At 38.4% G+C, this 26,278-nt stretch overlaps 1 protein-coding gene across 20 annotated transcripts in view; it reads left to right on the forward strand.

The window, feature by feature from the left end:
- The window catches only part of CLASP2 (cytoplasmic linker associated protein 2), a 160,179-nt gene that overhangs the window by 14,805 nt on the left and 119,096 nt on the right, over window positions 1–26,278 (forward strand). For 19 of the 20 annotated variants that reach the window (XM_064443990.1, XM_064443995.1, XM_064443993.1 and 16 more), the window contains exons 2-6: window positions 4,458–4,536; window positions 17,513–17,616; window positions 20,903–20,994; window positions 21,326–21,401; window positions 22,905–23,002. In XM_064443990.1, the coding sequence (XP_064300060.1) occupies window positions 4,458–4,536; window positions 17,513–17,616; window positions 20,903–20,994; window positions 21,326–21,401; window positions 22,905–23,002 (449 nt within the window). Of the gene's footprint in view, window positions 1–4,457; window positions 4,537–17,512; window positions 17,617–20,902; window positions 20,995–21,325; window positions 21,402–22,904; window positions 23,003–26,278 lie in introns of those variants that run through there. The other variant, XM_064444011.1, reaches the window with a different exon arrangement.

Genomic DNA, 26,278 nt, shown 5'->3' on the forward strand with positions numbered 1-26,278 from the left:
TCATGATCTGCAGAATCCATATTTCCGTATACAGTTCAGATATCCTATGGCCAAATCCAAGGACATTCATATTACGGTCATTTGGCAGCTTATGTAACTAGAAATGGTTTCCTGGTAGTGTCCTGCCCCTAGATGTCCTGCACAGGGATGGGAAATTGCAGAATCATGGTGGGAATAATAGTAAGCATGCATGGTTAACTAGACACAGTTTGAAGAATAATATTTCTTTTCCTAGCAAGCATTTAGATGCCTGGAAGTTGCCCACAGAAGAGCAGTAGCAGTGCTGGAAAGAATATGCCGATGGAGAGCTGGAAAAGGAACAAGCTGCAGAGCAAGAAATAGGCTCAATTCCTAATCACTGGCTCAATTCATAATCTTATTTTCGTTGGAAATCTTGATTTCATTAAGTGTCTGGTCCTTTCCAGAACAGATAAAATATTTCTCAGTTGAGTTGACAATTTTGTTGTGACCTGAGAAGTTGATGGTCCTGAACACTGGCTTGTTAAAGAGTAGCTCAACAATTAACCAAATCCAGTTCAAATAAGCCTATACTTTTTTTCTACTGTGAACCTCAAAAGCAGTGTTTAAATGCATCAAACAATAGTGAGCTTATGAATCAGTCTCAACACACAAAGGCTCTTTATATGCAGCACGCAAAAGACTTAGTGAATTCAGAGTAAGAAACAGATCCAATTATTTTAATTGCAGAAGAAATACATCCCTCACTGAAACTGGTGGGGAAGGAGCCATGATGCTGGTGAGAAGTTTTTCTGTTGATAGTGGAGAGCCTGTGCTGGTACGTGGTCCCACACAGTGTCAGAGGGCTTGGAACCTTCTTCTTGCAGATCAGTTCTGCCTCGACTTGTGACTTTTCTTTTTTTAAATGCTGCTTATGTGACCCTATATCACTTCTTGAGGACTCCTTCCAAAGGGCTGCTTGGGTACTGCACTGGTGATACTTGCCTGGAGATAGTGAAACTCAGAACATTGTGTATCAAAGCAGAGAAATGTTAAGACCGATTCACAAAACAATAAGAGCTAGTTTATTTGGTGTACTCTGTAGTGGTATTCTTCAGCTGACTCATTTTTGAAATGTGAAATGAGAATGTGAAAGAAACTGCTAGAGCAGTTTTCTATTACTTCAAGCCGGAGGTCACATCATACATTCTCACTCTGCAGATATCATGGCATTTCATACCTGTTATCTTTTCAAAGCTGCAGACCACAGAGGACTTTGTATGAGCTAAAGATTAACCATCATGTTGTAGGTGTGAGACTGCCCCTTTAGCACTCTAGTAGCCTGTTCCCTTACCTCTTATCTGTAAAGGTCTCATGTTAAAGGGATGAGAATTTCACAGCAGTGTTTGTTACTTTTCCATTTCTTAAAGCCAGGGCTAGTCTCGTATCTTACTCTGACTTAGAAAGGTAACTGCTGAAAGCTTTATTTCATCCCATGCAGTCTGAACTATACATTTTCACACAATAAGGATGCCACAAGACAAAACTACTTATCAGGATATTTAAATTTATAGTACTTACTGAAGTGGCTTTTGTATGCTATTTATTGAAGTATAACCCCTACCACATTCATTAAGTAAATCTTTGATAGGGAGTTACCAACTGCAGAGCCAATGCCATATTGACAACTGCTTGAATGGCTAATCAAGGTAAATGTGACTTGTGTCATAAGAGGTGGTTAAACTTTATCCATTCACAGGGAGGGATGAAAAAATTCAGAATATGTAGGCATTATCTCAGTGGGTGCTCTTGATCAAAATAAAATACACTGACACGTATGAAATACAAGTGATAGATTCTTTGTTGTCAGGACAGTCATGGTACGATGAATAGCTGGTTCTCTGGTAGTTATCAAGCCTCTGACCCTTAGGTATATGGAGGTTCAATTATTCAATATGGCCGCTGTTTCTACCCAGGTGAAACTCTGAAAACAAACAATCCCTGCCCCCTCAACCAGCCCCCCCCCGCCCTGCCCAACCAATCAACAAAAAAAGGCAAAAAAATCCCACAGAAACACCTCAAAAACCTAGAGGCTAAGCACTGGAGAAATTAAAAAATACTCGCCATCTTACTCAGAACTCTATTTTGGGATTAGTAAACAGTAGGTGTGTAGTAAAAAACAGCCGTGCATGCTTTCCTTTTTTTGAATCTCTAAGCTGCTGCTGTTCTGAATGGTAGAAGTCCTCAACAGAGATTTTAGAAAGATAATCAAATGTGCAGAAAAGAGAGAGACTTTCTGTAAGTATCTTTACAGAAGGAGAGGCTGTGGTTTGTGCATTAATAGACCCCAAAATATTTGCACAGGAAAGGCATATCAAAATTGTCACTGGAAGACAAGTCTAAGGTGGGGCTTGTAGTCAGGAAACAGAAGCATAGGAAAGCAACATATATCTGGATGAATATCTCATTTCTTTCAGGCATCACTTTTGAGACTGAGATTTTGTCTCGGGTCTCATATAGTTTGACAGTCTGGTAAAGAACATTAAAGGAAAGAGCTTTTGGGAAGCCTTGACATTACCATAAAAGCTGACATATTTTTTGTCTAAGTAAGTTTTCAATTACAGTATTCTGTTTTTTCACCCTAAGTCATGGTTGCAGTCAACTGTTGGCAATATATTGATGCCATCCACTTATATTTGCTATTCTCTGTTTTAGTATGTAATAAAATAGTGTAATTTCCAAGTTGTACTAATTTGGAACTGTTTTGTACCTCCTGTTTAAAAGGAGATCTATTGTACTAATACAGAATTTATCAAAATCTGCTTAATTATGCGGTTGCTTCAGATCCTAGGTTTTATGGGGACCTTATTTGTCTAGTTTCCTGCGGGGGAAAAAAGGCTCACATGATCCTGTGTGTGTGGGCCATGTGTATTTACATTCATCTCCAGTCAGATTTTTTTTTGGCCTGTTGTTTAGTGTGGACAATTGTGACAGATAAGGATCTTAAGGAAACAGAGTTGTCCAAGAAAACGTGGTTCCAAGTTTTATGACAATAAATAGCTAATAGAGGGGAGTAATGCTGCTCATGTTGTCATGGGGAAAAGACACGCAGTGTGTCTCTTAGTTGAAACTAAAGAGGAAGAAAAATGGTTATGAATGCCCGAGCTTCAGGAGGTCATTCCTTTGGCATTTGTACCTTCGTGGGCAGCAAATTGAGTTAACAAAAGATGTGGAAGTGCAGGTTCTGATGCTCATGATAAACTATTATGGGAAAATGAAGAATGAAGTCTTTGAACAGTACGCGGAAGAATTAAGGGCAAAAAAAAAAAAGTGACTTGACTTATTCAAATAATAAAACTGATCATTTCTGATCATCTTTTTGTTTCTGTGTTAGTAGATATTGTCTTGTCATCTACTGCCGGTTCATAGAGGGGAAGTTCCTCACAAACCCAGTAGTATTTTGAGTATTTTGAACTTCCTTTTATTTTATGTTGGGTGTTTTTGTTTTGGGTGGTTTTTTTTTGAACAAGAGCAAATGAAAAGAAATAAAACTTCCCTGGCTTAACAAGCAGGTGGACAAATGGTGTGGTCTGAACTGCTAGGGAGCATAGTATTAGGTTCTGGCAGTTGTTTTCTTTTGGGAGTTTAGAAAATAATGTAATGACCTTAGTGGATGAGTTAAGTAGCTTTGCTGAAATAAGCTCTTAGCATCTGGGAAATTGTTTAAACTATGTCTGATGGGTTGTTTTTATTTTTCTTTTTTTTTATTTTTCCAGTCTGTATTCGTAGTTATGTTTGGGGGCTTGCTTAGTTTTGTATTAAGTTGTTTGCTTTTTATGAGTCTGGTAATCACGCATACCCCCCCCTTTCTCTTTTATGTGCTGGTTTTGTTTTGTTGGTTGTTTTTTTGATTGTTTGTGTGTTTTGTTGTTAAGGCATTCTGTTTTCTCTCAGCAGTGTAGAAACCTGGTAGAGGAAGCAAGGCTTATTTCAATGGTACCTACTTCAAAGGAATTTTTATTTTCAGTTAATACTGAGTTAGACTTCTAGACTAATCTTCTTTAAAGAAAATGAGGGACAGAACTGCAGTCCTCACACATGATCTAGAGTAGGGGGAGAAAAAAACCCCAAACAAAAACTTGTTCCAACTCCTTAGTCCTCATAATTATTAATTTGAATTTTAATCATTTGTAGCTGGTAATACTAAAACATTGGATTTCTAATATTTATTTTCTTTCTGTTTAAGACAAGTACTGAAAAATCTGAACTCTTCTGGTATATGTAAATCTACTCGATCTATTCCAAATGTATTCTGATAATTTTGTCTTAATGAAAGCTTTCAAGGAATTATCAGCTCTCTAACTGGAACTTTAATTTATCTTTAGGTTAAGATACTGTCTTTCAGCATGCTTGCATATGTATGTCTAATTTCTTTAAAATATATTCTAAAGAATTCTTTAGTGACTTGTTTTGTATATCTAATGCTTTTTTTTCAACAGGTAGCTTTACTGGGATTAGATGTTTTAGGTGCCTTTATTGACAGACTATCAGGACGCTTTAAATCCTATATAGGAACTGGTAAGTAAAATATAACTTTCTTTTTCTTAAGACCAAAAATCAAAATACACTTTTTTCCCCTCTCCTCCCCTAGTAGCTGAAGTAGAACATGTTGAAAGCTTTCTGAACTAATTATAATATATTTGTAGGCATCTTATTGCTGTTGTTGGAATTTAAATAGTTTTACGTGAACTTGTAAGTATTCATTTTTCATGCAATTACTAATTTCTAGGTGGTGGTTGGGAGTTTTTAAAGGTTCCAGGAATATCTTTTCAGTAATTAGTTTCAAGTTAAAGAGCTGGTTACCACTCCCCAAGACAGTAATCCAAAAATTGCAATGGAACATAAGTGTTACCTTTAACTTGGTGTTAAAGATCAAAGGTTTTATTTGCAGATCACTTTATTTAGAGCCTTATGTCTGCTGAAGCCTGCGGTCTCAGAGGACTATGTGGTCCACCTCCTGTTAGATAACTGGACTGTATGTAGCTTTTAGTAGCCTAAAGTTTTTATGGGATGAAAAAAAGTCCTAACTGTTATTGTTGTGTGAAATGTTTGCTCGAATGAATTTCGAAGTAATGGATCTACATGTGCCTGAGTAAGAAACAGTTGTTCTGGGAAGTGCAAGCAAACTACGCTGCTCAACTCATTCTGCTGCTGCCCTTGAAAGCAGATAGTGATACTAGGGCATTAACATTGGTGTTATATCACTGGCTATTTTTAACAGAAGTTTCTAGCTTAATGTCCTTTTCAAAATTTGTGCGAATTATCTTGCATCTTGTTCCCACATGCCAGCTATCTAAAACTGTCAGAATGTTAAGCTTCCTCTTTTTTTGTGTGTCTACTTCTGTATTTAAGCGTTAAGAAATTGGCAAAATTTTGAAGTTCGGGAATACGAAGTATAGTTTATGGCAAGTTACTAGCTAAATTCATTGAAACCATATTTCAGGATGCTGTAGAACTACCGCAATAGTGCACTACAGAATTTAAATCTATTTTGTTGCAGAGGGGTTTTTCTTTGGCTGGTTAGTTTTGTATTGGAGCAGTGTAAGGGAACTGGAGGCATATTGTGCTATGTGGGATATTGATTTCTAATTAGTCTCCATTTGTAGCTAGAAACAGTGCTAGGCTTCAGAGTGTTCCTCTGCTATATTTTAGTGGTGCGTAGAACTTAAAATTACAGCAACTTCATTAAAGGTTGGAAAGTTTTTTTTAATATTTTCTGTTCTTGTTTATCTGTGAACTATTTGAGAACAATTTGAAAACACGTTTTTTTTTTTTTTGTCCCAGTATTTGAGTAGTTTGAGAATACGAGCAAATTAAGGATTTGAATTTCAGTACTCAGTAGCATTGATCTTTAAAAGAAAAAAGAGTACTGGAACAAGGTGACCATTGAACATGTATAACAACGTAGACATCTGAAGCTGTGGATTCCAGAAGTACTTTTTAGAAAAGCTGAGTAGTAGTGCCTTGAACTGAAATTGGCCTTCTGAGCGTTTCTAGAATCAAGACCTGTAGAGTGCATTTTGCCAAATATGCAGGTTGCTGTTGTGCATGATTGGCTTATGTGTAAGCTTAACAGACACTGAAAAATTAGTCTAATTAAAGGCACAAAGCAATCTTTTTATTTTAAATGTGATTTATAGTATGAATTCTCTTCAGTTGGTAGCTGTCTCTCCAAGTCTTAGAACAAGATTTGGATCATTTTCAGGTTTTGTCAGTGTGAAGCAGTAATACAAAAACTTCATTGTAAATGTCTGGGAGTGTGGATAGTCCAGGGTTTATGAGAGTAATTAAAAACACACTAGTGAGCAAGAAAACTGCTTCTTTCAACAAAATTTAAAGAACCAGCAGTTTCACAAATCGTATTCTGTTGACTCTGCAACTTTGGCTCCTAACATAATCCGGGAATGACTCCAGTAAGTCAAACCAAAGACTTGTGTCTGACAGTTATCTGTTTGCGGACGTCTGAGAAGAAAGTAAGGACAGGAGAAACATGCAGTGATAACTCCTTCAGTATCACCCCCCTAGCTGTCAGCAGTCTTGCAATTTAGGGTCAGCTGAGACAGATGGTATCTTCAGTGTCTCCTGTTACCTTGTGCTCCTACAGCTCTATCTGTTTGGTTTTTGAACCCACATAGCCCTTTGGCTTCTACAGTGTTCTGTAGTAATGCCTAATTATGCAAAACTCTTGTTTTGGACTGGCTGCCTCATAACTTGATGCTTGCTAGACCTTGTGATAAGTGAGCCATCATTTCTTACGTTCTTGACTGCCAGTCTTCATTTTATGCATCCCCTTCTGTGCCTCTCCTCTGCTATCCTTCCCACTGCCCCACTTCGGGTAAGGGTCCCAGTCTAATTCTTCTGTGTATATACATGGTTCCACAGTTTTTGTTGTTCTTGTTTCCCCTTTCAGTGCCTTTCTGTTGTAGTGGTTTTGAGTTGAGGAAGCCATAACAGCACAGATGCAGCTGTGTTTATATTGGCATAATTCTGTTTGGTTTATTATGTCATCTCTTTCATAGTTATTGATAATCTATTTCTTTGTTACGTTGCTGCTTCCTGAAAATTGACCTAATATATTCATGAGGCTGTCTACTGTAACAACCTGTTTCCTGTGCAGTGATGGTGGATTTAGGGCCTGCTGTCTAGGGTGGTGTGTCTTCCCCATGCTGTAACATCATTATGTTACTTTCCTTCCTGTAAGACCCCTTCGTGAGAATTATGTGAAAAATCAACTGCCCTCTGTTAGCTGAGTTACCTTCTGCACAGCTGTTCTGCAGACAGCTCTTAGAAGTTTATGAGGTACCACTTCTTACAAAAGCTAAGTTGTCTCTTCTATGCCATAGCTGATTCTCTGTGTACTGACTCTAACTGTAGTGAGTTCTTTATAGATGTCAGAAGAAAGCAAAATCACAAAATTATTTAGGTTGGAAAATACCCTTAAGATCAAGTCCAACCAAAAACCTAAGTCCACCAGTAAACCGTGTCCCGAAGTGCTATGTCTACATGTCTTTTCAGTACTTCCAGGGATGGTGACTCAACTGCTTCCCTGGGCAGCCAGTTCCAATGCTTGACAACCCTTTCAGTGAAGAAATTGTTTCCAGTATCCAATCTAAACCTCCTCTAACACAACTTGAGTCCATTTCCTCTCATCCTTTGACTAGTTACTTGGGGAAAGAGATTGATACCCCCGCCTCACTACAACCTTCCTGTCAGGTAGATATAGGCAGTGATAAGGTCTCTCCTCAGCCTTCTCTTCTCCAGGCTAAACAACCCCAGCTCCCTCAGCCACTCCTCGTAAGACCTGCTCTCTAGACTCTTCACTAGCTTCGTTGCCCTTCTCTGGACACGCTCCAGCCCCTCAATGTCCTCCTTGTAGTGAGGGGCCCAAAACTGAACACAGTATTCGAGGTGTGGCCTCACCAGTGCTGAGTACAGGGGCACCATCACTTCCCTACTGCTGCTGGCCACACTATTCCTGTTACAAGCCAGGATGCTGTTGGCCTTCTTGGCCACCTGGGCACACTGCTGGCTCATGTTCAGCTGGCTGGCAACCAACACCCCCAGGTCATTTTCCACCAGGCAGCTCTCCAGCCACTCCTCCCCAAGCCTGTAGCATTGCCTGGGGTTGTTGTGACCAAAGTGCAGGACCCTGCACTGAACCTTGTTGAATCTCATACCGTTGGTTTTGGCCCATTGATCCAGTCTGTCCAGATCTCTCTGTAGAGCCTTCCTACCCTCAAGATCATCAACACTCCCACCCAACTTGGTTATCATCTGAAAACTTACTGAGGGTGCACTTGATTCTCATGTTCAGATCATTGACAAAGATATTAAACAGAACTGGCTGCAATACTGAGCCCTGGGAAACACCACTTGTGACCAGCCACTGACCAGATTTGACTCCATCACTGCTCTTTGGGCCTGGCCAGTTTTTAACCCAGTGAAGAGTATGGCTGTCTAAGCCATGAGCAGTCAGTTTCTCCAGGAGAATGCGGTGGGAGTACGTTTAGTTCAGGTTTTAGATGTAACCTCTTTGTTATGTTTGGATGATGCTAATTGCTTAGAAGTAGGAAAAAAAACCCCTTTCTCTCACCTACCCAACTTCTACAGTTTCCATTGTTATGCATTTGAGAAGGAGCAACTATTCTAGCAAACTACCATTTTATCTTTTTTTTTTATGTCCAGTTAGGTCATTGTTTGATGTGAACATAGTTAATGAGGTGGGTAATCATGTATTGCAAATTTGCAGCTCATACAGGTAATATGAGGAGAAAAAGGTCATGGTATCACGCTTGAAGTGTTGGGAAATTTGGAAGCAAAATACTTTACCTAAGTAGCGAGGTTCTTATAGCCCCATAGGAAGTCTTAGTAGTATTTTGTGTGGTAGGCATTTATGTTCTTCTGTTTTGGTCAAATAAATGTGAGCGTATTATTTTTCGAAGACAAACATAATAGAACTTTTCCAGGCAATTTCATTGTTACTTTGAAATATTCAAAACATAGTTAACTTGTTCATGGCAGTAAGTTATTGTAGGCACTTGCACTCTCACTGAAAATCAGGACTGCACCATGAATATAGCGAAGGAAAATGTACGTGTAAAATACCTACCCACTCTGTTTTCTGTCTTTTTTAAAAATGCAGTTAATGCTATTTTCTAGGTGAAGTTTCACTTTTAAAAATATATTTTGTCATAAAATACCTTGAAATTTAGATGTATTTTTGTCTTAGTAAAGAATGTAAGTTTTGGTGCTCCTGAGATGTTTTTATTCATGATTCAGAACTCAGTAAATGATGGAAGTATAATAATGTATCACCCAACTATAACATGGCGAAACATATATTTTTTCCCCCGTTTAATTTCCATCCCATTATGATGGGTATACATCAGTTATTTTTCTCTGCTCTTAAAGAAATGTGACTGACTATTCACTCCCATAAGCAGTACAGGCTTTTTGCTAAGAAATACAATAAACATGAGTGCTTTATTATTTCCATCTTCACAGCCTACACATATGCCGTAAATTAGATTTGGACAAAATGAATACAATAGTTGTAGGACAGATGCTTTCCAGTATCCTGAAGAGCATGTTAGTGATCTTTGTATTCAAGTAAAAAATGCCTGATAAGAGACTTAATTCAGTTTCCTAGGCAACGATCTAATGTTGCAGTAACTTTCTTCCAAGGTGTTATTCTTCTATGATTAACCACGTTGCACGCTCTCTGCAGCTGGCATCAGTGTTCTGGCAACTTGGACACACAAATTAGGAATCACTTTTTTTAGTACTTCCAGTGAAGATGCTTGAAAATACTTCACAAGCAATAAATACCAGGGTACATGTTAGTTCATAAGACTAGGTGGCTATATTCTGGGAAAAAATAAAGCAGATTAAAGAGTGTTAGTGTTACGTCTTTCAATATTTAAAACTACTGCTTGTTCTGTGATTAAAAGAGATTATATAGGTACATAATTACCCTGTCACAAATGCTTTTCCCAGCTGATGGCATTAATTATTAAAATATTATATATCAGAAATAAAAGAATATTAGAATTATGAGCAAATGTGGCTGGATGATAGAGTTTCTCTACTTGTAGTTTTGTTTTCTAAAAGGAGTAAATGTTATTTTTCCTTCTTGTTATTGTCAAAGGAATGGGAAAGAAAATATAATAAAGGTATATGGAATCTGTTTTGGTTTTAATGTGGTGTTAACGTTTTTCTGCATATATTGAACTGTCCATTAGTCTCTGATACAATTATGTTGTCATTCACTTTTGCATACAACCTCACAAGATGTTGCGAAATATATTTTAGTTATCTGTAAAAAAAAGGAAAGATACCTGACACTTAAAGACCACAGATACACATGGTGTATTCATATATGTACCTATGTATGTGTCTGAATATAGGTACACATTTTATGCACAGCCCCCCCATACGTAAATGTTTGTCTGTGTGTAATAGCAGTTTCAAATTCTTCTTACTGTAAAAAGAAACCAGTGAGCAAAAATAACTTTGGAAGATAGTTGTAGTGCTGTATACGAAGATGTGAAAACAATTTGAAGTGTTTAAATTCTTTCCCAGGTGGCTTCCAGAAGTGATGGAAGGACCTTTAAATTAGACTCTTCAGAATAATTTCAATGCTCTTCAAAATTTATTGTCATAATTAAGCATGCAAGTATGCTGCCTGATTTATTTTAAAGCAGTTGTAAGGACTTGCAGTGTCAATTAATTTTTCAATTTGGAAATATTTGTTTGAGTAAGACTGCATTTAGGTAAGTGACATTCAAGTTCTTAATTTTTGCTTTTTCTCCTGCCTAATGATTCAAATTTTTGCATGGAGAAGACTTAATTGCGCGGTTTAATCAAGATGTGACTCTTCAATAAGTGGTTTTAATGATGTATGGAGAAGTGATTTCTTCAACACCATGAAAACCAAGAACTGTTCTAGTGTGAGCTACCATGGATATATAGCATGTAGAAAATACTGGATCTTCAGGTTTTAGGGACTGACTGGTTTGTATTCTTATTTTTCATTTTTATTTTCATTTAAATTTTGAGACTAATGGCACAGTCTGCTGTAGGATTCCAGATTACAAGTGCTTGCAGAACATCTAAACATAAAACTTGGAATAATTTAGGTTGGAAGGGACCTTCAAGATCATCTGGCCTGGGTCTTTGCTTATAATATGACCAAACTCAGATGTTAGAGAAAACTGACATTAAATTAAATAATGCAAGAAGTTGAACTGCTCAGATAATGTAAACAAGATTTCCTATTTATGTGAGACAAGTATTGTCTCAAAGATGCCTTACTGCATCTAAATGGAGGTCAGGTGTCACATGGCCTTTTTTGTTGTACCACTTATTGACCTCAGGAAAACCTGTGTTGGATGTGTTGTAGGAATTTCTTAAACAATAAAATACTAAATATTTCAGACTTCTTTAGAAGAGGCTTTCAGAGGACACTCCAATATTTGTATTTTTTTCTCCAGAATAGGTGTTCTGAATTGCTTTTATACTTTTGATTTTAACAAAAAAGATTAAATTCCTGCAACATCTCAGAAAATTCTTAAATTCTTTGGTTCCTTCTATAGTTAATGATCATAGCTTATTTAAGCTGCCACTTTTTTTTTTTGTCATTGGTGACAGATTCCCTAAAGCTTTAGTAAAATCATAAATAAAAGCTGGTGCTGCCTTTTAAAGCTCTTTATGTCCTGGCTGGCTAGCACTGGCATTTATTAGTAGTGGGAATGAACTTTACCTGAAGTGATACATGCTTGAGCGATAGGCTGTGACTTAGGGTGCCATCTGCTTGCTGTCTGTGGACACTTCACTGTATGACACCTAGAAATGCAGTGCCATGAAATAAGAGTAGAGAAATCCTAGCCTTCCTTGGCTTCTGTTTGGTTCCAATTAATACTAGGCCTGTAAAAGAATAGCATACAAGATGATGTGAACGTTTGTTCTCTGCCTTCTAGTTTTCTTGCTGGCCTAATACACTTCCTGAAACTCTTTGGACTTGAAGGCTCTCTTCTCATGCTCCTGAGACTGAGACCCTGATAGATTCACGGATGTACCATAGAAAAAAAGAATTTTTTTCCCCCCCTCCACTACTGGTGATGAGTATATCTCATTAATCCCATTAATGCTTTTCTTAGTTGGCTTCTGGAGAGACCCAAAGCAGCACATTAATGACTGAGATGGCTTTTGTTTAAACTTACCGTGGACTGGACGACTTCTTGAGGAGGGGATCAGTGAGGTCCTTTCTGAGACTCTGCTAATGTTTCTTTGCTTAAAAGTAGTCTTTGGCCACGTGGGTCTGTCAAACCAGCCCTAGTGCTTGCCCCGTAGGAGCCTCTGTGGGATTCCTTTCTCTCCTTATGCATTTTACCGAGAACGGAGACTGCTCTAATTGCAGAGGCAGCTGTTTCCCTCCCTCCTTTCTAATGGCAGCTGTTTAATGCTGTTGCCTGAGCTGGCAAGGTTTCTGAGAAAACTAGGAAGATGTTGCTGCATAGGTTTAATTTGTTTCTGTCCTCAAAGCCTTGTCTTTTAATGCCTAAAACAAGAAGCTAGAATTTTTAGTAACAGAATTTTTGCCAACACTGATGTTGTTTCCTTGGTAAAGATTCTTATTTGCTTAGTGCTTTTTGTAAGTCTTTGAAGTAGAGCAGACATGGACTATCTAAAGTTGGTCCACAGAAATGGGTAGGCGTGAGAGGGTATACATAAAGTGGGCGCTTAAAGAGAGCAGGTATAAGTGTTCAAGAGAGAGGGAGCTGTGAGTGATAATATAAACTGAAAAGCTCCATATTTGTGCTGTAACAGAGGGAACTCTTGTTAAAGTTTAACAAAAGGAAATTGTTTGTGCTACCTATGGCATTCTTTGCTGTAGGGAGTCACACAGTTAAGCTGCTCAGGATTTTTAAAAATACACTGGGTGCCATTCTAGGCACTGGCTTCTGTGATTTACTTGTTTATCATCTTCAGTCCCGGTAGGGGAAGTAAATATTTAATCTTTGAAGGCTGTATTCCAACTCTCCAGGCTGGTTTTGGCCTTAACTCTTGCATCTGCTGCCCATCTAGTGGTGATAAAATCATTACGTGAATTTGTGTAAATGAAAATTTATTTAGGTTTACCAAGCCAAGAGAAGGAAGAAGCAATGGAAAAGAAACCAATAGGTTAATAAGCTTTGTTAGGGGTATAATAGAAAGGTAAATGTTATGCAATTAGAAAGGAAAAAGGCATAAATAGCAGGTCAGTTTGAGGTAGATCTGGTAGAATTAATGTGTACTATGGAGTATCTTTACTAACACTTCTGAGGTTTCTTCAGTAATCAAAACCTGTAAAATCATGGTATAGTAATACAGAAATCTTAACAAGAAAAACTCAAGAGTGGCTTGTAGTGATAGGAAGCTTTGGCAATATGCTAAAATGTGTCGAAAAGGCAAATTGCAATGGGACGTAGTGCTTCTGGCTCTGCAAAAAATAACCATCAACTGCAAAGGGAATCAGTGTCTCCTGATTTTACTGTAATGTTTCCCAGCATATCGGCAGTAATAACTGAAAGGAAGAAGGCTGTCATACGTTATTAGGTTTTCCAAAGTCCCTTTGAAATAATTAAAGAAACTAGGCAACAGAAGAAGTAAGATGGATAAGGTTAATATAAAACAGTAGGAGTGCATGAATCCCTACTGAATGTGACAAATTATATACTTCACTGGGTAGCTTGTTAGGAGACTACCATTTTGAGTACTCCCTTCATGCACGGTCCTACTTCTCCTTGCTCGCTTCCCTTTTAACTCTAACATCTATTTGAGATTGCTTAGTTTGCAGACTGATGCCAAAAATTACCAAAGGCATCTGTTAGCACTGCAGCATAAAGAAGGACGCCAATTTGATGATGTTGATGAGAAAGCATATAAAAACTAAAGGAAAAGTATCAGCCAAAATGATTGTTCAGTTGTGTTTGGAATGAAATTTGGCGTTGTTCTTAATGATGTATTTTCTGGCCATCTGTTCTTTGGGAGCTAGTAGTGCTCAAATCTTCTAAAGGGTATGCTCTTGTATTGCAAGTATGACTTCAGCTGTTCCTGGTAGGGATAGAAACCTGCCTAAAGCTGGCCATGGTAAAAATCTTTTTATAAAATTGTACCACACAGATACCCAGCAGATACTTCCTAAGCTGCCAATACCTCCATAGGCTGTTGCCTCGATTCCAACATACCTATTGGATTGCACTTTTGATTGACAAGTGTGTATCATCTTGACTGTCTGGGTATGTCCTCAGTTCACCTTGTAAAAAGGCAAATACTGGTAAAAGGGGTGGTATGGGCTGTGAGGGGGCAGCAGTGGTTGGGGTAGCGAGCAGGCAAAGCTGCTGCTTTCTAGTGACAGCACTGGCTTATGCTGATGTAGAGCAAAAGCCTGTGTTGTACAGTCATCTCTGACGCTCACCTCTAATTGCTGCTTTGGGCTTAGGTGAGGTTTCTTATGAGAACTCAAAGTTTCTTGTGCTCTGTGATTTTGGCTGGGCAGGACTAGAGAGGAGCAAGGAGAAGCTGGGAGGCTTGGAGTAGGGAGAAGAGAGAAGGGTGATCAGCAAAACAGGATGCTGGGGTAGACCTGAGTGTCCCAAATGTCAGAATTTTTAGGTAGGGAGATGTGTTTCCCACTCATTCATAGAAAGGACAACTAACACAATTCAGCTATTTTTCACTATAGTTCTCCCTAGACCTGTTTAACATTTGGAGAAAAAGTGATTAAGGCATTATGAATTCAAACTGAAATATGTTTGGAGATCCCCCTTCTGGTTGAGTGTTCTGAAACTCCACCAATGGTCAATTGACTTCAAATGATTTCCTATTGGAGCTTATTCTGTCAGAATAAGGTGAACTACCAAACTAAAAACCAGTGGCTGGTCGCCGCATTCAACAGCCTGATTTCATTTGTCTTACGCAAACAGAATATATCATGCCTTATATGGGGTCTTACAGAAACTTGAGGGTTAGGGGGGGAAAAAAGTCAAACCTGCAGACGTTTGGGCCCTTTAACAGCTCCCACAGCAGGTTGTCCCTCTGTCAGGGCTCCGCGAGTGACAAAGGCTGGCATGTTCAGTAGCCACACGCACTGACATCTGCAGGCTGTGTCATAGCTTAGTTTAACTCGATGACCTCACCTCGGTTCAGCAGCTTCTAGTAGCTGTTCTCTGTGCTTGCCGTAGTGATTTGATCGGAGCCCTGGTATCTGCAGCTCTAACTGACTCAGCGTGCTAATTAGTCACAAAGGAGCCGTGTTCCCACAGGACTGGCACTCGCTGTGTTTCCCTCTGCTGGAACAGCTTCTCAGTGGCTGCGTGTGTTTCCCTCTCTGTAAAGCAAGAGTTGCCTTCAGCTGCCCAACAGTCAGGTTAATGTGGCAGACCTCCCCAGTAACATATGGTACGGGTAAAAGGGCAGTTTAGAAGAGCTGAAAATAGTAATGAAAAATACTGTTGGGAAGAAAAATGTAAACAGTAAGTATATATGAGTGATTGGAAATTTAGGGGAGAGGCCAGCTGCATACACCAAAATTCACTTCTTGCCTTGTGGATGTTTTTTCTCTGTTCACAAAATGATAAAAAAAACCCAAGTGAAACAAAACCAAAAAAACCTTCCAACCCAAAACAAACCCCAAAAATGCCACCCCACACCAACAAAATGACAACAGAAAAACCAAACCAAAAAACTGCAAACCCTTCTTTTCAAATTGTAAACAGAAGGTAGCTGTAATAATTTATTCAGGGGAGAAAGGGAGGAGAAGGTAGATGAAAAATGCAGAAACTTGGTAATGGTAGCTAAAGATGTCAGTGGAATATACACAGCTGGTAGAATTAAATATTCAGATTAGGACAATTAGTGTTGAGGTACAGCAGGAGGGGAAATTAAAGTGTCAGCAGTGTATTTGTCCAGTAATAATTATGGTACAGAAATGGCTGCTGTTCTTAATGTAGGAACAGAGGGACTGACGAGACCTCCCGGGTTACTGATTCTATTCCCTTTCTTTTGCTGGCAACACTATTGTTTAGTTATTACTGTAAAATCATTAAGTACTGTTAAAATTCAGATCTCCCTTTCAAAAAATAGGGTAATACAATTATTTGTTCTGTGAGTAGAGTAGGAAAATTGATTTTATAGCAGCAGCTGAGAGATCAGGCAGCAACTGTAAAATACTCTTATGGTGTTCAGACAGGTAACACCAGGTGCAGCAACAGGTGATTTTAGCTGTTACTGTATCTTTTTTGTTGTTGTTGGAATACCAGCAAGTCTCTAAAAGACTCAAGGTAAACATTATGCTAGTCGTAGAAGTTTGGAATAGATAGCATGGTAATTGCAAACTTAGCCCCAGCTTAACTACAGTGCTGGAGCAGAAGGATGGCCTGGGTAGATACTGTGGTCTGTGTCGAAAAAGTTCCACCTAGTTTACGTGACGGATACTTGCAGCTCTTAAAAGACTGTGGATCATATCAGAAACCAAAGCTAATGCAGAAGGTTGAGCTGTTGACAGGTAAATGTTACTGCATGTGACACTGCCTTTTTTAGGTGGTGTTTCATGTGCTTATACTAACTTTAAAAGCACTGTCCTGCGGGAGATGACATCCCGGCCGACTCCATGTCAGTTGTACTCCCTGAGGGAAGACAGCGCACCTGGTGTCGTCACCCCTCCTTTTGAAGAACTGGTACCGTGTGCATAGGCCCCAGATGGAGGACCGGGAACCAGTATGGCAGGATGTCTTGCATAATGCTGATTTAAGCATACATTCAGATAACTTTCCTAAATATTGTAACATTAATTTGTTTATCAGATGTAATTAGAAACTTCTCTCTGGATAAGCAAGTGAAAAGAACTTTGAGTGAGTTCTGATTTTTAGGATGTGAAATCATCAGCTATCATGCAATTTTATTTAAATATTATTTCAGGACACTTGTTTTAAAATACTAACTTTTACTGATACTTTTACTGAAGTAAGGCTGAGTTTCCAGAAGATACACTCTGTGGATAGGAGGACTTAAAACTTTTTATTTTTAATTAAACAGCAAAATCCCACTGATTTGAAAATAGTCCTTTTTCCTATCCCAGTTCTTTCTCATGCCCAAAGTCCTAGAGTTATTTTTCGGAAAAGCCAGGCATTCAGAAGCTGCTGGCACACTTTTTGTCATTCATACAGTTTTTAAGGCAGGAAGCTTTCCTTTTAGCCTGTTGGAAGATGCTGTTTTCTTCCGTTTCAGTCCAATGCATTTGTGGTTAGTCTTTTAAAAACACTCAAATACATTGAGACTTATATTTTGATAACTTAATATTAGATTTTATTTTTTAATATTTTGATGAACTTAAAATCAGGTTTTATTTTTGAATGAGATGTATCCTAAATCTGTATCAGGAACTATCCTTAAATACTAGAAAATCTTCATTGGGTGTTTAATATTTTTCCTTTTTTTTTTTCCTCTCCTGTAGTTCTCCTGCCTTTGATAGATCGTATGGGAGATGCCAAAGACCAAGTTCGAGAGCAAGCACAGAATCTTATATTGAAATTGATGGATGAAGCAGCACCGCCCATGGTATGATTACTTAATGTAGATTCAGATGTAGGCCTCTAGTGGGCTTATGACTTACATGGGAGCTTGATTTTGAATATGTCACAATGTTATGGCGGTGGTTAATGGTGTAAATGTTAAAGATGTTCTTAATGGATTGACACTGATGCATTGTTCATCTAAAGATAAAAATCTGGCACAGTGCAATTATGTAATTTTTGCATATCATAGCTAAAATCTGAGTAGATGTTTTCATGTCATGTGGCAGGACTTTGTTAATTAAAGCATGTTTGAAGCAACCTCCTGGGTTTGAGTTTGTATTATGACAATAAATAAGTTTACTTAGTTCTGAATTTATTTTAAAATTAGCTTGGTACTTGAACATGTAGGAGTAGTCCACAGTTGAGATGGTGCATTCTAACTTAGAGAATCTGGCTTTCTGTATGTATGACAAACATGCTGTGTGAACCTTGGACAAACTGAACTGGGGATAAGTTTCCCTCTGCCTTGTCATCTTAGGTTGATGTTTGAGTTAAGCAAACCTTTTTACACTTCTTAGCATTATGTGGCTTCCGAGTGCTAAATCTTATATTTCTACTGTGTGAGTCTGAAAAATGTAGGATTGCTTAACAGGATTATATTGTTCGAACAATGATGATATTTGGAACTCTGGAGACCCTGGTTGTCAGTAGGAACTGTTATTTGAGTTTTTAATTTCTGAAGAAAATAAGTTTCTTAGTTGTAAATGCAGAAGTTAATAGGGAACATCTTATTTTTTGTGAGTTAAAATGAGGTCCTTTCATGTGCTAATTCCTGGCTTTGTTTATTCATAGATACAGGTTTGAATGTTTGTGTGCAGGGAATAAGATTTTGCAGGCCTCATCTGCAGTGAGAAAATTGTTCTCGATTGCTTTGTTTGTCTGATAGGAAAAACAGGCAGCATGTTAGGCAACTACAGAAACATCTATCTCCCTTCAAGCATGAGGTATTTTCTCACATGATTTGGTCACAGATCTGAGTGGGATTTAGGCATCAAATTCTAATAGTGTCATCCACAAAGACATGCCTTTACCGTTTCATGAAATCTAGTTTTAATCGTGTTCATTGACAAGAGACATGGCCGCATTTTTTTCATCCCTAAGCTTCATGCTAGGCCCTCATCATGAAAGGGTTCTGGATTAGGGGTCCATCTTTCAGTACCCGAAGAGCTGTTAGGTTGTACACTGAGGTGATGGAAGGAAGCTTCCATACCCTTTGAAGGTTACCCGCAGTGTAGGAAAGAACACAGGGAACAGCATGTGTAAACATGAGAAGGTACGGATCTTCTGGTAGCTCCCCTAGGGTGGGAGAACCCTGGCTTCAGGTGTCTGCTCCCAGGACAGCTTATGTATCATTAAATATCTGGATGAAAAGCATCAATCGTCCTCACAGCAGGGACCAGAACAGAGAAGTCTTTCCTGTGGTGCCAACACTGAAATACAGAGCTTTAGGCTCCCTTTGCTGCAGAGAAACATCCCTTTGGAAGAGCTGGGTGGAATCCTTTTTTTTAGGGATAAGACCTGTAAGTTTCTTCCTGATTAACTCATCTTGTCTCTTGTAGTGTGTTGCTGAACAATATTTAATTTGTCCTGTTGTCAGTTCCCTTTTCTTGTTTTAAGTATGTTTGATTTTTTTTTTTAAATGAGAGAACTAGATGTAGCTGATTATGGGCAGGAAAGCATAAAAACAAGAATCTAGGTGGTATAAATGCATGAATGGGACAAAGTGGGGTTGACACCAACTGTTGCTAGCGAGTCGTGAGAGTTGAAATTTCTAAGCAGCCATTTGAATTTCTCTGTTTAGAAGAATTCTAGTTCTTCAAGTAGGGTTAATTTAATGAAAGACCAAATTATACTTCAGTCTGCTTTGTTTGTTTCAGTACCCTACAGTTACCTTTCTGCCTGTATTTTTGTACACCTAGCAAGGAGATTTCCTTTTTACCGTGTTTGTCCAGGACAGTGAGTTAACTGGAAGGATGTTTTCTTCCATAAAATCCTGTTCTTTGTTAGGCTGTGCAGTTTTGCTAAGCCATATCGTGCTTGTCTAAGATTTGTTTTCTCTAAAGGTGATGAAGTATAAAACAAACAAACAAGAAACAACAGATGGGAGAAACTGATCAAGCAAGGCTCTAATTGGAAAATTTTATGTCTGCTATGAAGTGTGCTACCTCATTAATAAAGAGGATGTAGTCTTCCCTGCTCTTATGCTGCCTGTTTTTGTTGATCAATAGCTGTTTGTGAGGGCTTTTTTCTGGAAAGCCGAATATGACTGCAATAACTTGTATCTTAATACATTTTCAGCAGGTGTGCAGGGAATTGTTAAACGTTGCAATTGCAGCATTCAAGGGGTAGGAATGAGGGTGGTGCCCAGGCTGCAAAATGTGCTATTGCCAGTGTGCAGCCATCGCTAGGCAACGCTCCCCGCGGATGCTTGCTTGCTTTGCTGGCTGGCGGAGGCGGTAATGGCAGCGCTGCAGCTGGGGGAGTTGCAGTTTGAGTCTGTGCATCTGCTCCGAAACACCACTGAGAATTCCAAGTCTCGTAAGCTCCATGTTTACACTTTTTGCACCGTAACGTACGGCTAGAGAACGACAAGGAGATGGAAAGGTAAAAAGAGAAACTGAGGAGGGAAAGACTAAAGGCAGGCGATGAAAGACGAGTGCGCAAGAAGGTAGATGAGGGTTTAGTGAGCCAGGGAACTGTACTACACGAAGCGTCACCAGCACAAAAGGAGAAAGGAAAGCAGAACAAAAATGGAAGCAAAGGAATAAGAATATATGGGCAAGAAATAATTGAAAGCTAAAGAAATGAATTTAAAGCAAAAGTAGGGGAGAAGTGGACAGCAGGACTATAGATAAGGAGGAGCTAAAATGGATGAGGGGAAATTTTGGCAGTGAAACAGAATATGAAGCAAAAAGAATATAGCAACTTCTGCTTGAGTCAGTAGTTTGTAATGTTAATGTTCATTTTGTGTGTGTTGACTGTAACAATTCCGCATGTTTTTAAGAGCTGTTTCTCAAACAATAAAGATACTCAGCTAGATTTCTGAAGGGTGTTTTTGAGAGTTGTTTTTTGGCGTAGGAATAATGTGTGTTGTGTTCCATACTGTGCATTTTATAACTTAATTTTACCTGAGAAGTGCTTTTACTTTTCCAGTGGACGTGTCTTCCATTATTTTTTTGCAACTGTTATGAATGTAATTGTGAAATATGGGTAGAATTACGTTGTTTTGTGCTCCTGGTAATCACAGACAATTATTTCTGTTTTTATAGTACATTTGGGAACGCCTTGCTGTTGGTTTTAAACACAAGAATTACCGATCCCGGGAAGGAGTGTGTTTGTGTCTTATTGCTACCTTAAACATGTAAGCTTTTTGTTTCTATGGAGACGTAACGGCTCTGTCCTTCTGAATGTGATTTTTCACTGGAACTAATACTTTAGGAAGTCTGATTAAATTAATAAATGGGAAAATCAAACACTTTGTGAGCTTTCTGAAAGACAGACTAAAGATACAGTGGTGTTTTTTATTTAAAAGTAGAGAAAGGACTAGTGACAGAGAGATGGAGCTTGACTGATATAAGCTTATATTTTATAAATGGTAAGATAAAAGTTCACTTGTGCATAAAAGCATTTTCTGGTTTTCTGTAAAAAAACAACAACCAACCAACCAACATTTAACTATTTTCCCCCCCCAGTTATGGTGCACAACCGTTAATCCTCAGCAAGTTGGTACCACATCTGTGTACAGTGTTTGGTGACTCGAATAGTCAGGTAAGGATTTCATTACTTACTGGTACTTTAGCAACTGTAATTTGACAGAGGAATGAAAACAAAATAAATGTAGGCATTTAAGAGAAGCTGATAGGCTTGCTGGTATACAACAGATCATTATTTTCTACCATGAGAAGCAGAAACCCAATTTTTTTTTTGAATCAGTCCATCCATTGGAAGATGAAAGTAGAGTTGCAGAGGCGGCAGTGTTGCGATATACCGGCCCCTTTAGTTTTGTCTTCAGAGGCTGAAACTAGTCATTACTGAAAGCAGTTGTTTCTTATAGAGCATGTTGAAAGAAAAGGGGAAAAAAAGTATATTGACAAAAGATTTGCCTCCAGAAGGAGCCCCTACATGAGACCTGTAACAGTGTGCCAAATTTGCTAAAGGTAACATCATGTGCAGGACAGGTAATGATTTCCTAAATGGAACCCAAATGGCATTTGAGCACATGCAAGGACTGTAGTTAAAATCAGTTAATTAAGCAAAAACGTCTTCAGTAAAAATCACAATGTAGTTCATAATGGTGACACCTGAACTTTAGAAAACCTACAAATGGAAATGGATAAGATCTCTCTTGATTTATGTGAAGTTGTGTCTGAGAGAAAAGATGGAGAGTACAGTAGGGAAGAAAGTAGCATTGGTAGGGGATGGGCAAATAAAAAGGATAGTTCTTTATGCTTATTTTCTGGGTGCAGCAAAATCCTTGTCTCCTCTCTGTAGCATAGCATTGTTTTGTTCTAGAGAAAATCTGTTAAGGATTTGTCTTGTTTGTTGATCATTAGTAAAGATGTAGTTCATATCTTGATAGAGCATTGTGGGTTTAGTTTGGGGTATTACAAAGAACAATACTAAAGTCATTCCAGTAATTCTTTATAGAGAATAATGGCATTTACTAACATGCATTTTTGACAGTTTTTATTGTGATATGGCTATGGTTTAAAATTTTTGAAGAGGCACTCTGTCGCCTAGCTTTAACTGTTCTCTCCCCTTACCCTATATTGTCGTACTCCCTTTATTGTGCTTATGTGGTGCCATGTAATCCACGTTGAAGGAAGTAAACACAAAGCTGGTCACTTCAGCCCACTCATGCGGGCAAGTTGGGTCCTTAGTTTTCCAGAAGGGCCTCGCTGCATGTAGAAACAGATGAAAGCAAGATGAAGTGACAAGACTGAGTGCAGGGACTAATTTTTGGAAGTATTGCCTACTTTGATAGAGTCTTAAAGCACATTTTTTCCACAAATATTATTCTTAAATCAATCCCAGGAATTCCCTCTAGAACAGTTATTTCTAGGATTTTTCATTTACCATCTGGAGATGCTCTAACTTGGAACAAATATCATCTTGAAATAACAGTTTTATTTCCTTTTCCTTCCATCCTCACTGTTTCAACTGTTATGTGAAATGAGTTGGCATTAGGTTGATAGAAACTGGAGGATTAGTGGGTTGTCAGCCACTGCTGTTCTGTTTTCTGTAACACTGAAACTAACACTGTGTTCACAGGTGAGAGATGCTGCCATACTAGCCATTGTAGAGGTTTATAGACATGTGGGAGAGAAAGTACGAATAGATCTCACGAAGAGAGGAATTCCTCCTGGGAGGTGAGTTAGCTGTTGATGTTCTGATCCTAAGCCATGCTGTGTTACTGTTCTTTATCAGAACTTCAAACTCACTAAAAACTTTGTTTTAAAATTATTACAACTTTTATTTTATCTTCTTGTTAGTTTTGCTTCTATCGTGATGTTACTAGTGTTCCTGATGTTCTGTTGTTCCGCCGTTGTCTTTTCTGCTTTGAAGAGGCATACAGGTGTATGATGAAGGGCAGCCTTACATTCACTAATGAAAATCCCCTGACTTTAAGAGAAATTGAGAGCTGGACAGTAGTAGAAAAATGTTTCAAAATTAAGCAAATATATACTGAGCGCAGTGGGGAAATAATTAGAAAATACTTGAATATATTGATCTTGTTCCTTATTCCAGAGTTGCTGTTTAGCCTCAGTGTAGAAGAGTCTCAACTGAAGCACTTAAATCAGTACTTTTCATGTATTGTGCATGTGTGAGAGAGAACAAGCATGGGCGTACATGTGTGAGTGTGCAATGAAACTATGGCAAATCAGCAAGCTACTATTTTCTTGAAGATAGTTATAATGGAAAAATTGTCCTCCCTTGCTTCTTGCTAATTAATGTCAGACCAATACTTTGTACCCTAGATGTTTGCTTATGGGCTACAGTTAGATGAGAGAGAGAGGTGTTTTTCAGAATAACTACTTCCCAATTCTGAAGCTGCAATTCAAGTGAGAAAGGAGAGTTCAAAAGGAGTGTTCATCGACCTGTTACACATGCCATCACAGGCCATTGGATGTTTCTTGCAGAAGGTGCAAGGAAGTTCTGAAAATGCGTGCTTCATCGGTCCTTTCTCCTTCTGAAAAGCAATTCCGGTTTTTAGAGGCTGGTCTATGTTGTGTGTGGATTAGTTTATATGAAATAGAAGTAGCTATTGTTTTGTTGCTACCTTGGTAAGGTTTCATTTAATTAAGAAAGCTAGACAGAGCTTGAAATTGTTCTTAGTGGGAAAGCCTATTAATACCATAAAATCTTTTAAATTCCTTATTAAAACAATTTATACTTTTAAAAATGTCTCAACCCCTTATCAGTTAATAAACCTTTACTCTGAGTCTTTATTCTGAGTCTTCCTATCAATTCTTAATTTTGATAAAGCTGAATGTATCTACTACATGGTGTCAGAGAGAATATCAGAATGGATACTGTGCCTCATCAGACCCTTCTGAAAACCTATTAGCCGTAGCTTTAGTGATGATTTGTAGGGTATCAAAATATCATAGGAGAATGACGTTCAATTTATTGTTTCACGTGCCAGGCAGAGCTCAGCCTGTTTGGACAAAAGCTTACCTTGCCTACGGGAACAGGAAATTGTACACACATCCTCTTCTGTTTTATGGCTGTCACTATTTTTGACTAGTAGGACATCATATGGTTACCACAGAAGCTTAAGCCATATTACTACCACAATTCCAAAAACTGAGTTTCATAGCAGATAATTGGAACATACCAGAGAAGATCCTCCCTCCATTAAGATAGGGCCTTGGACATATTTTGCAACAGAAAGTAAGAGCGAAGGCGTGTTGATACCAGCCTTTGTACTGTGACTGTCGGGTCTGACCATAAGCTTAGGTGCAGCACTCATCCTGGTCACATTTCAGTGTGACACAAACCATGTAAATCTTGGGATCCAAATAGGATTAAACACCATAAGAGCTTTGTATCCTCAGGGCAATCAACAGCTTCTAATTTAGTTGTGGTAGGTGCCAAATTGTTATTTCTACTGTCTGAATCACTTGAATACAAAATTCTCCCGATCTGAAAGCAAGCATATTTGTACCATTTGCATTTGCATAAAGAAGCAGTGCTCTACTTGGTGCATGTTAAATGGGTTGTTGCCACTGAATCTCAACAGTTTTGCACCTGACAGTCAAGGCTAGTGTAAAATAATACATGAGCTGAGTCTCGGTGCTGTGTCCTCCGCAGTAGTCTTCAGGTTGTGATGAAGGGGGAAGTTACGATTTACCTGAGTTGAGCATGAGGCTCCTGGTCTCTGTCCCATCCATTGCTTACAGAAAGCAGAGTTCCTGCAGTCATTTTTTATTCCTTCACACAAGTTACAAGGCAGTTGACAAAGCTCAGGAAAGACAGATTAGCTCTATGATAGCTCAGACTGTTGTCCCTTTAGAGTCAGACCTAATTTAAGATGTTTCTTCCTCAGTGCCTGTCAGAAGTTTTCCCTTTGCTTAGATCCATTAACGTTTTCATGTGGTTATGCAGGAGCTGTGATTCATGGAAAAAAACCCTTTGATGGAGAGTATCATGGTATCATTGTTTGGAGGGGAATCTGTGTTCATATTTGTGTGTCTGGGTAGGTTTTAAGGGTCTTAAGTACCACGGATAATCTGTGGTTCAGACACAACTGCCTTCAGTTGTTGAGTTCAGCCTTAAAGAACTGCACTGCAGCTCCTTCACTATATGATAATGCATTAAAAACGGTGTGTGAACATAAATATTAGCAGAAAACCCCATTGCTTTAGTATTTGGTGCACATGTGTTTTAATACAATGTAGGCTTGTTTAGTTTACGTAACAAATTACACATTAGAGATCTGTGTGTTGCTGTGTGAATGCGCTCTGCCCTAAAACACGGAAAATAAGAGCTCAGGTCTGCTGAAAGGAAGGCAGGAAAGTTAATCAAACATTGTTCTCAAAAATGGTTCAACTTCCTTAAATATGCAAATGCTATAATTGTGTTGTGTCTATATAAAGCCAAATGTAGTTAGTAATTTAATAATAGTAGGCTTAAAAGGTTTTGTAATCTGCATCTGGTAGGTTTGCCTTTGTGGAAAACACTGGATTTCCTAGAGAAGGTTTTTGGACCTGTTGGAGTCTAGGCAGTCAATAAAAGAAGATGGGATCTTACTTTTTTAGTTCAAATCAACTTGCTACTACTGTATTTTTCTTCAGTGCATTTTTAGTCATTAGACATTAATTTGAGTTTGTTTATAAATAAAATCAGTGAATTCCTCTTTCTATTTGTTATTTTTCAACTTTAAACTCTCAGAATAATATTGTGCTTTTTGACTGAAGCACAATCCTTTTTCGGAAAAATCAGTATCAAGTCAGTGGTCGGAAATTTGGATGTTGTTTTCCTTTTTGTTAAAGCTGCTGCCAAAGAGGTTTGACAGTCATTGGTATTGGGCCTGCAAGTATTAGTGTTAACACATTTCTGAATACTGAAAGTGGATGTTATATTTCTTGTTCTGTGAGCCAGGAATAGATAACAGGTTTTATTTTATATGGGCCAAATTGGAA

Source organism: Phalacrocorax carbo, chromosome 2, assembly GCF_963921805.1.
Source record: "Phalacrocorax carbo chromosome 2, bPhaCar2.1, whole genome shotgun sequence".
Classification (NCBI taxonomy): Eukaryota; Metazoa; Chordata; class Aves; order Suliformes; family Phalacrocoracidae; genus Phalacrocorax; species Phalacrocorax carbo.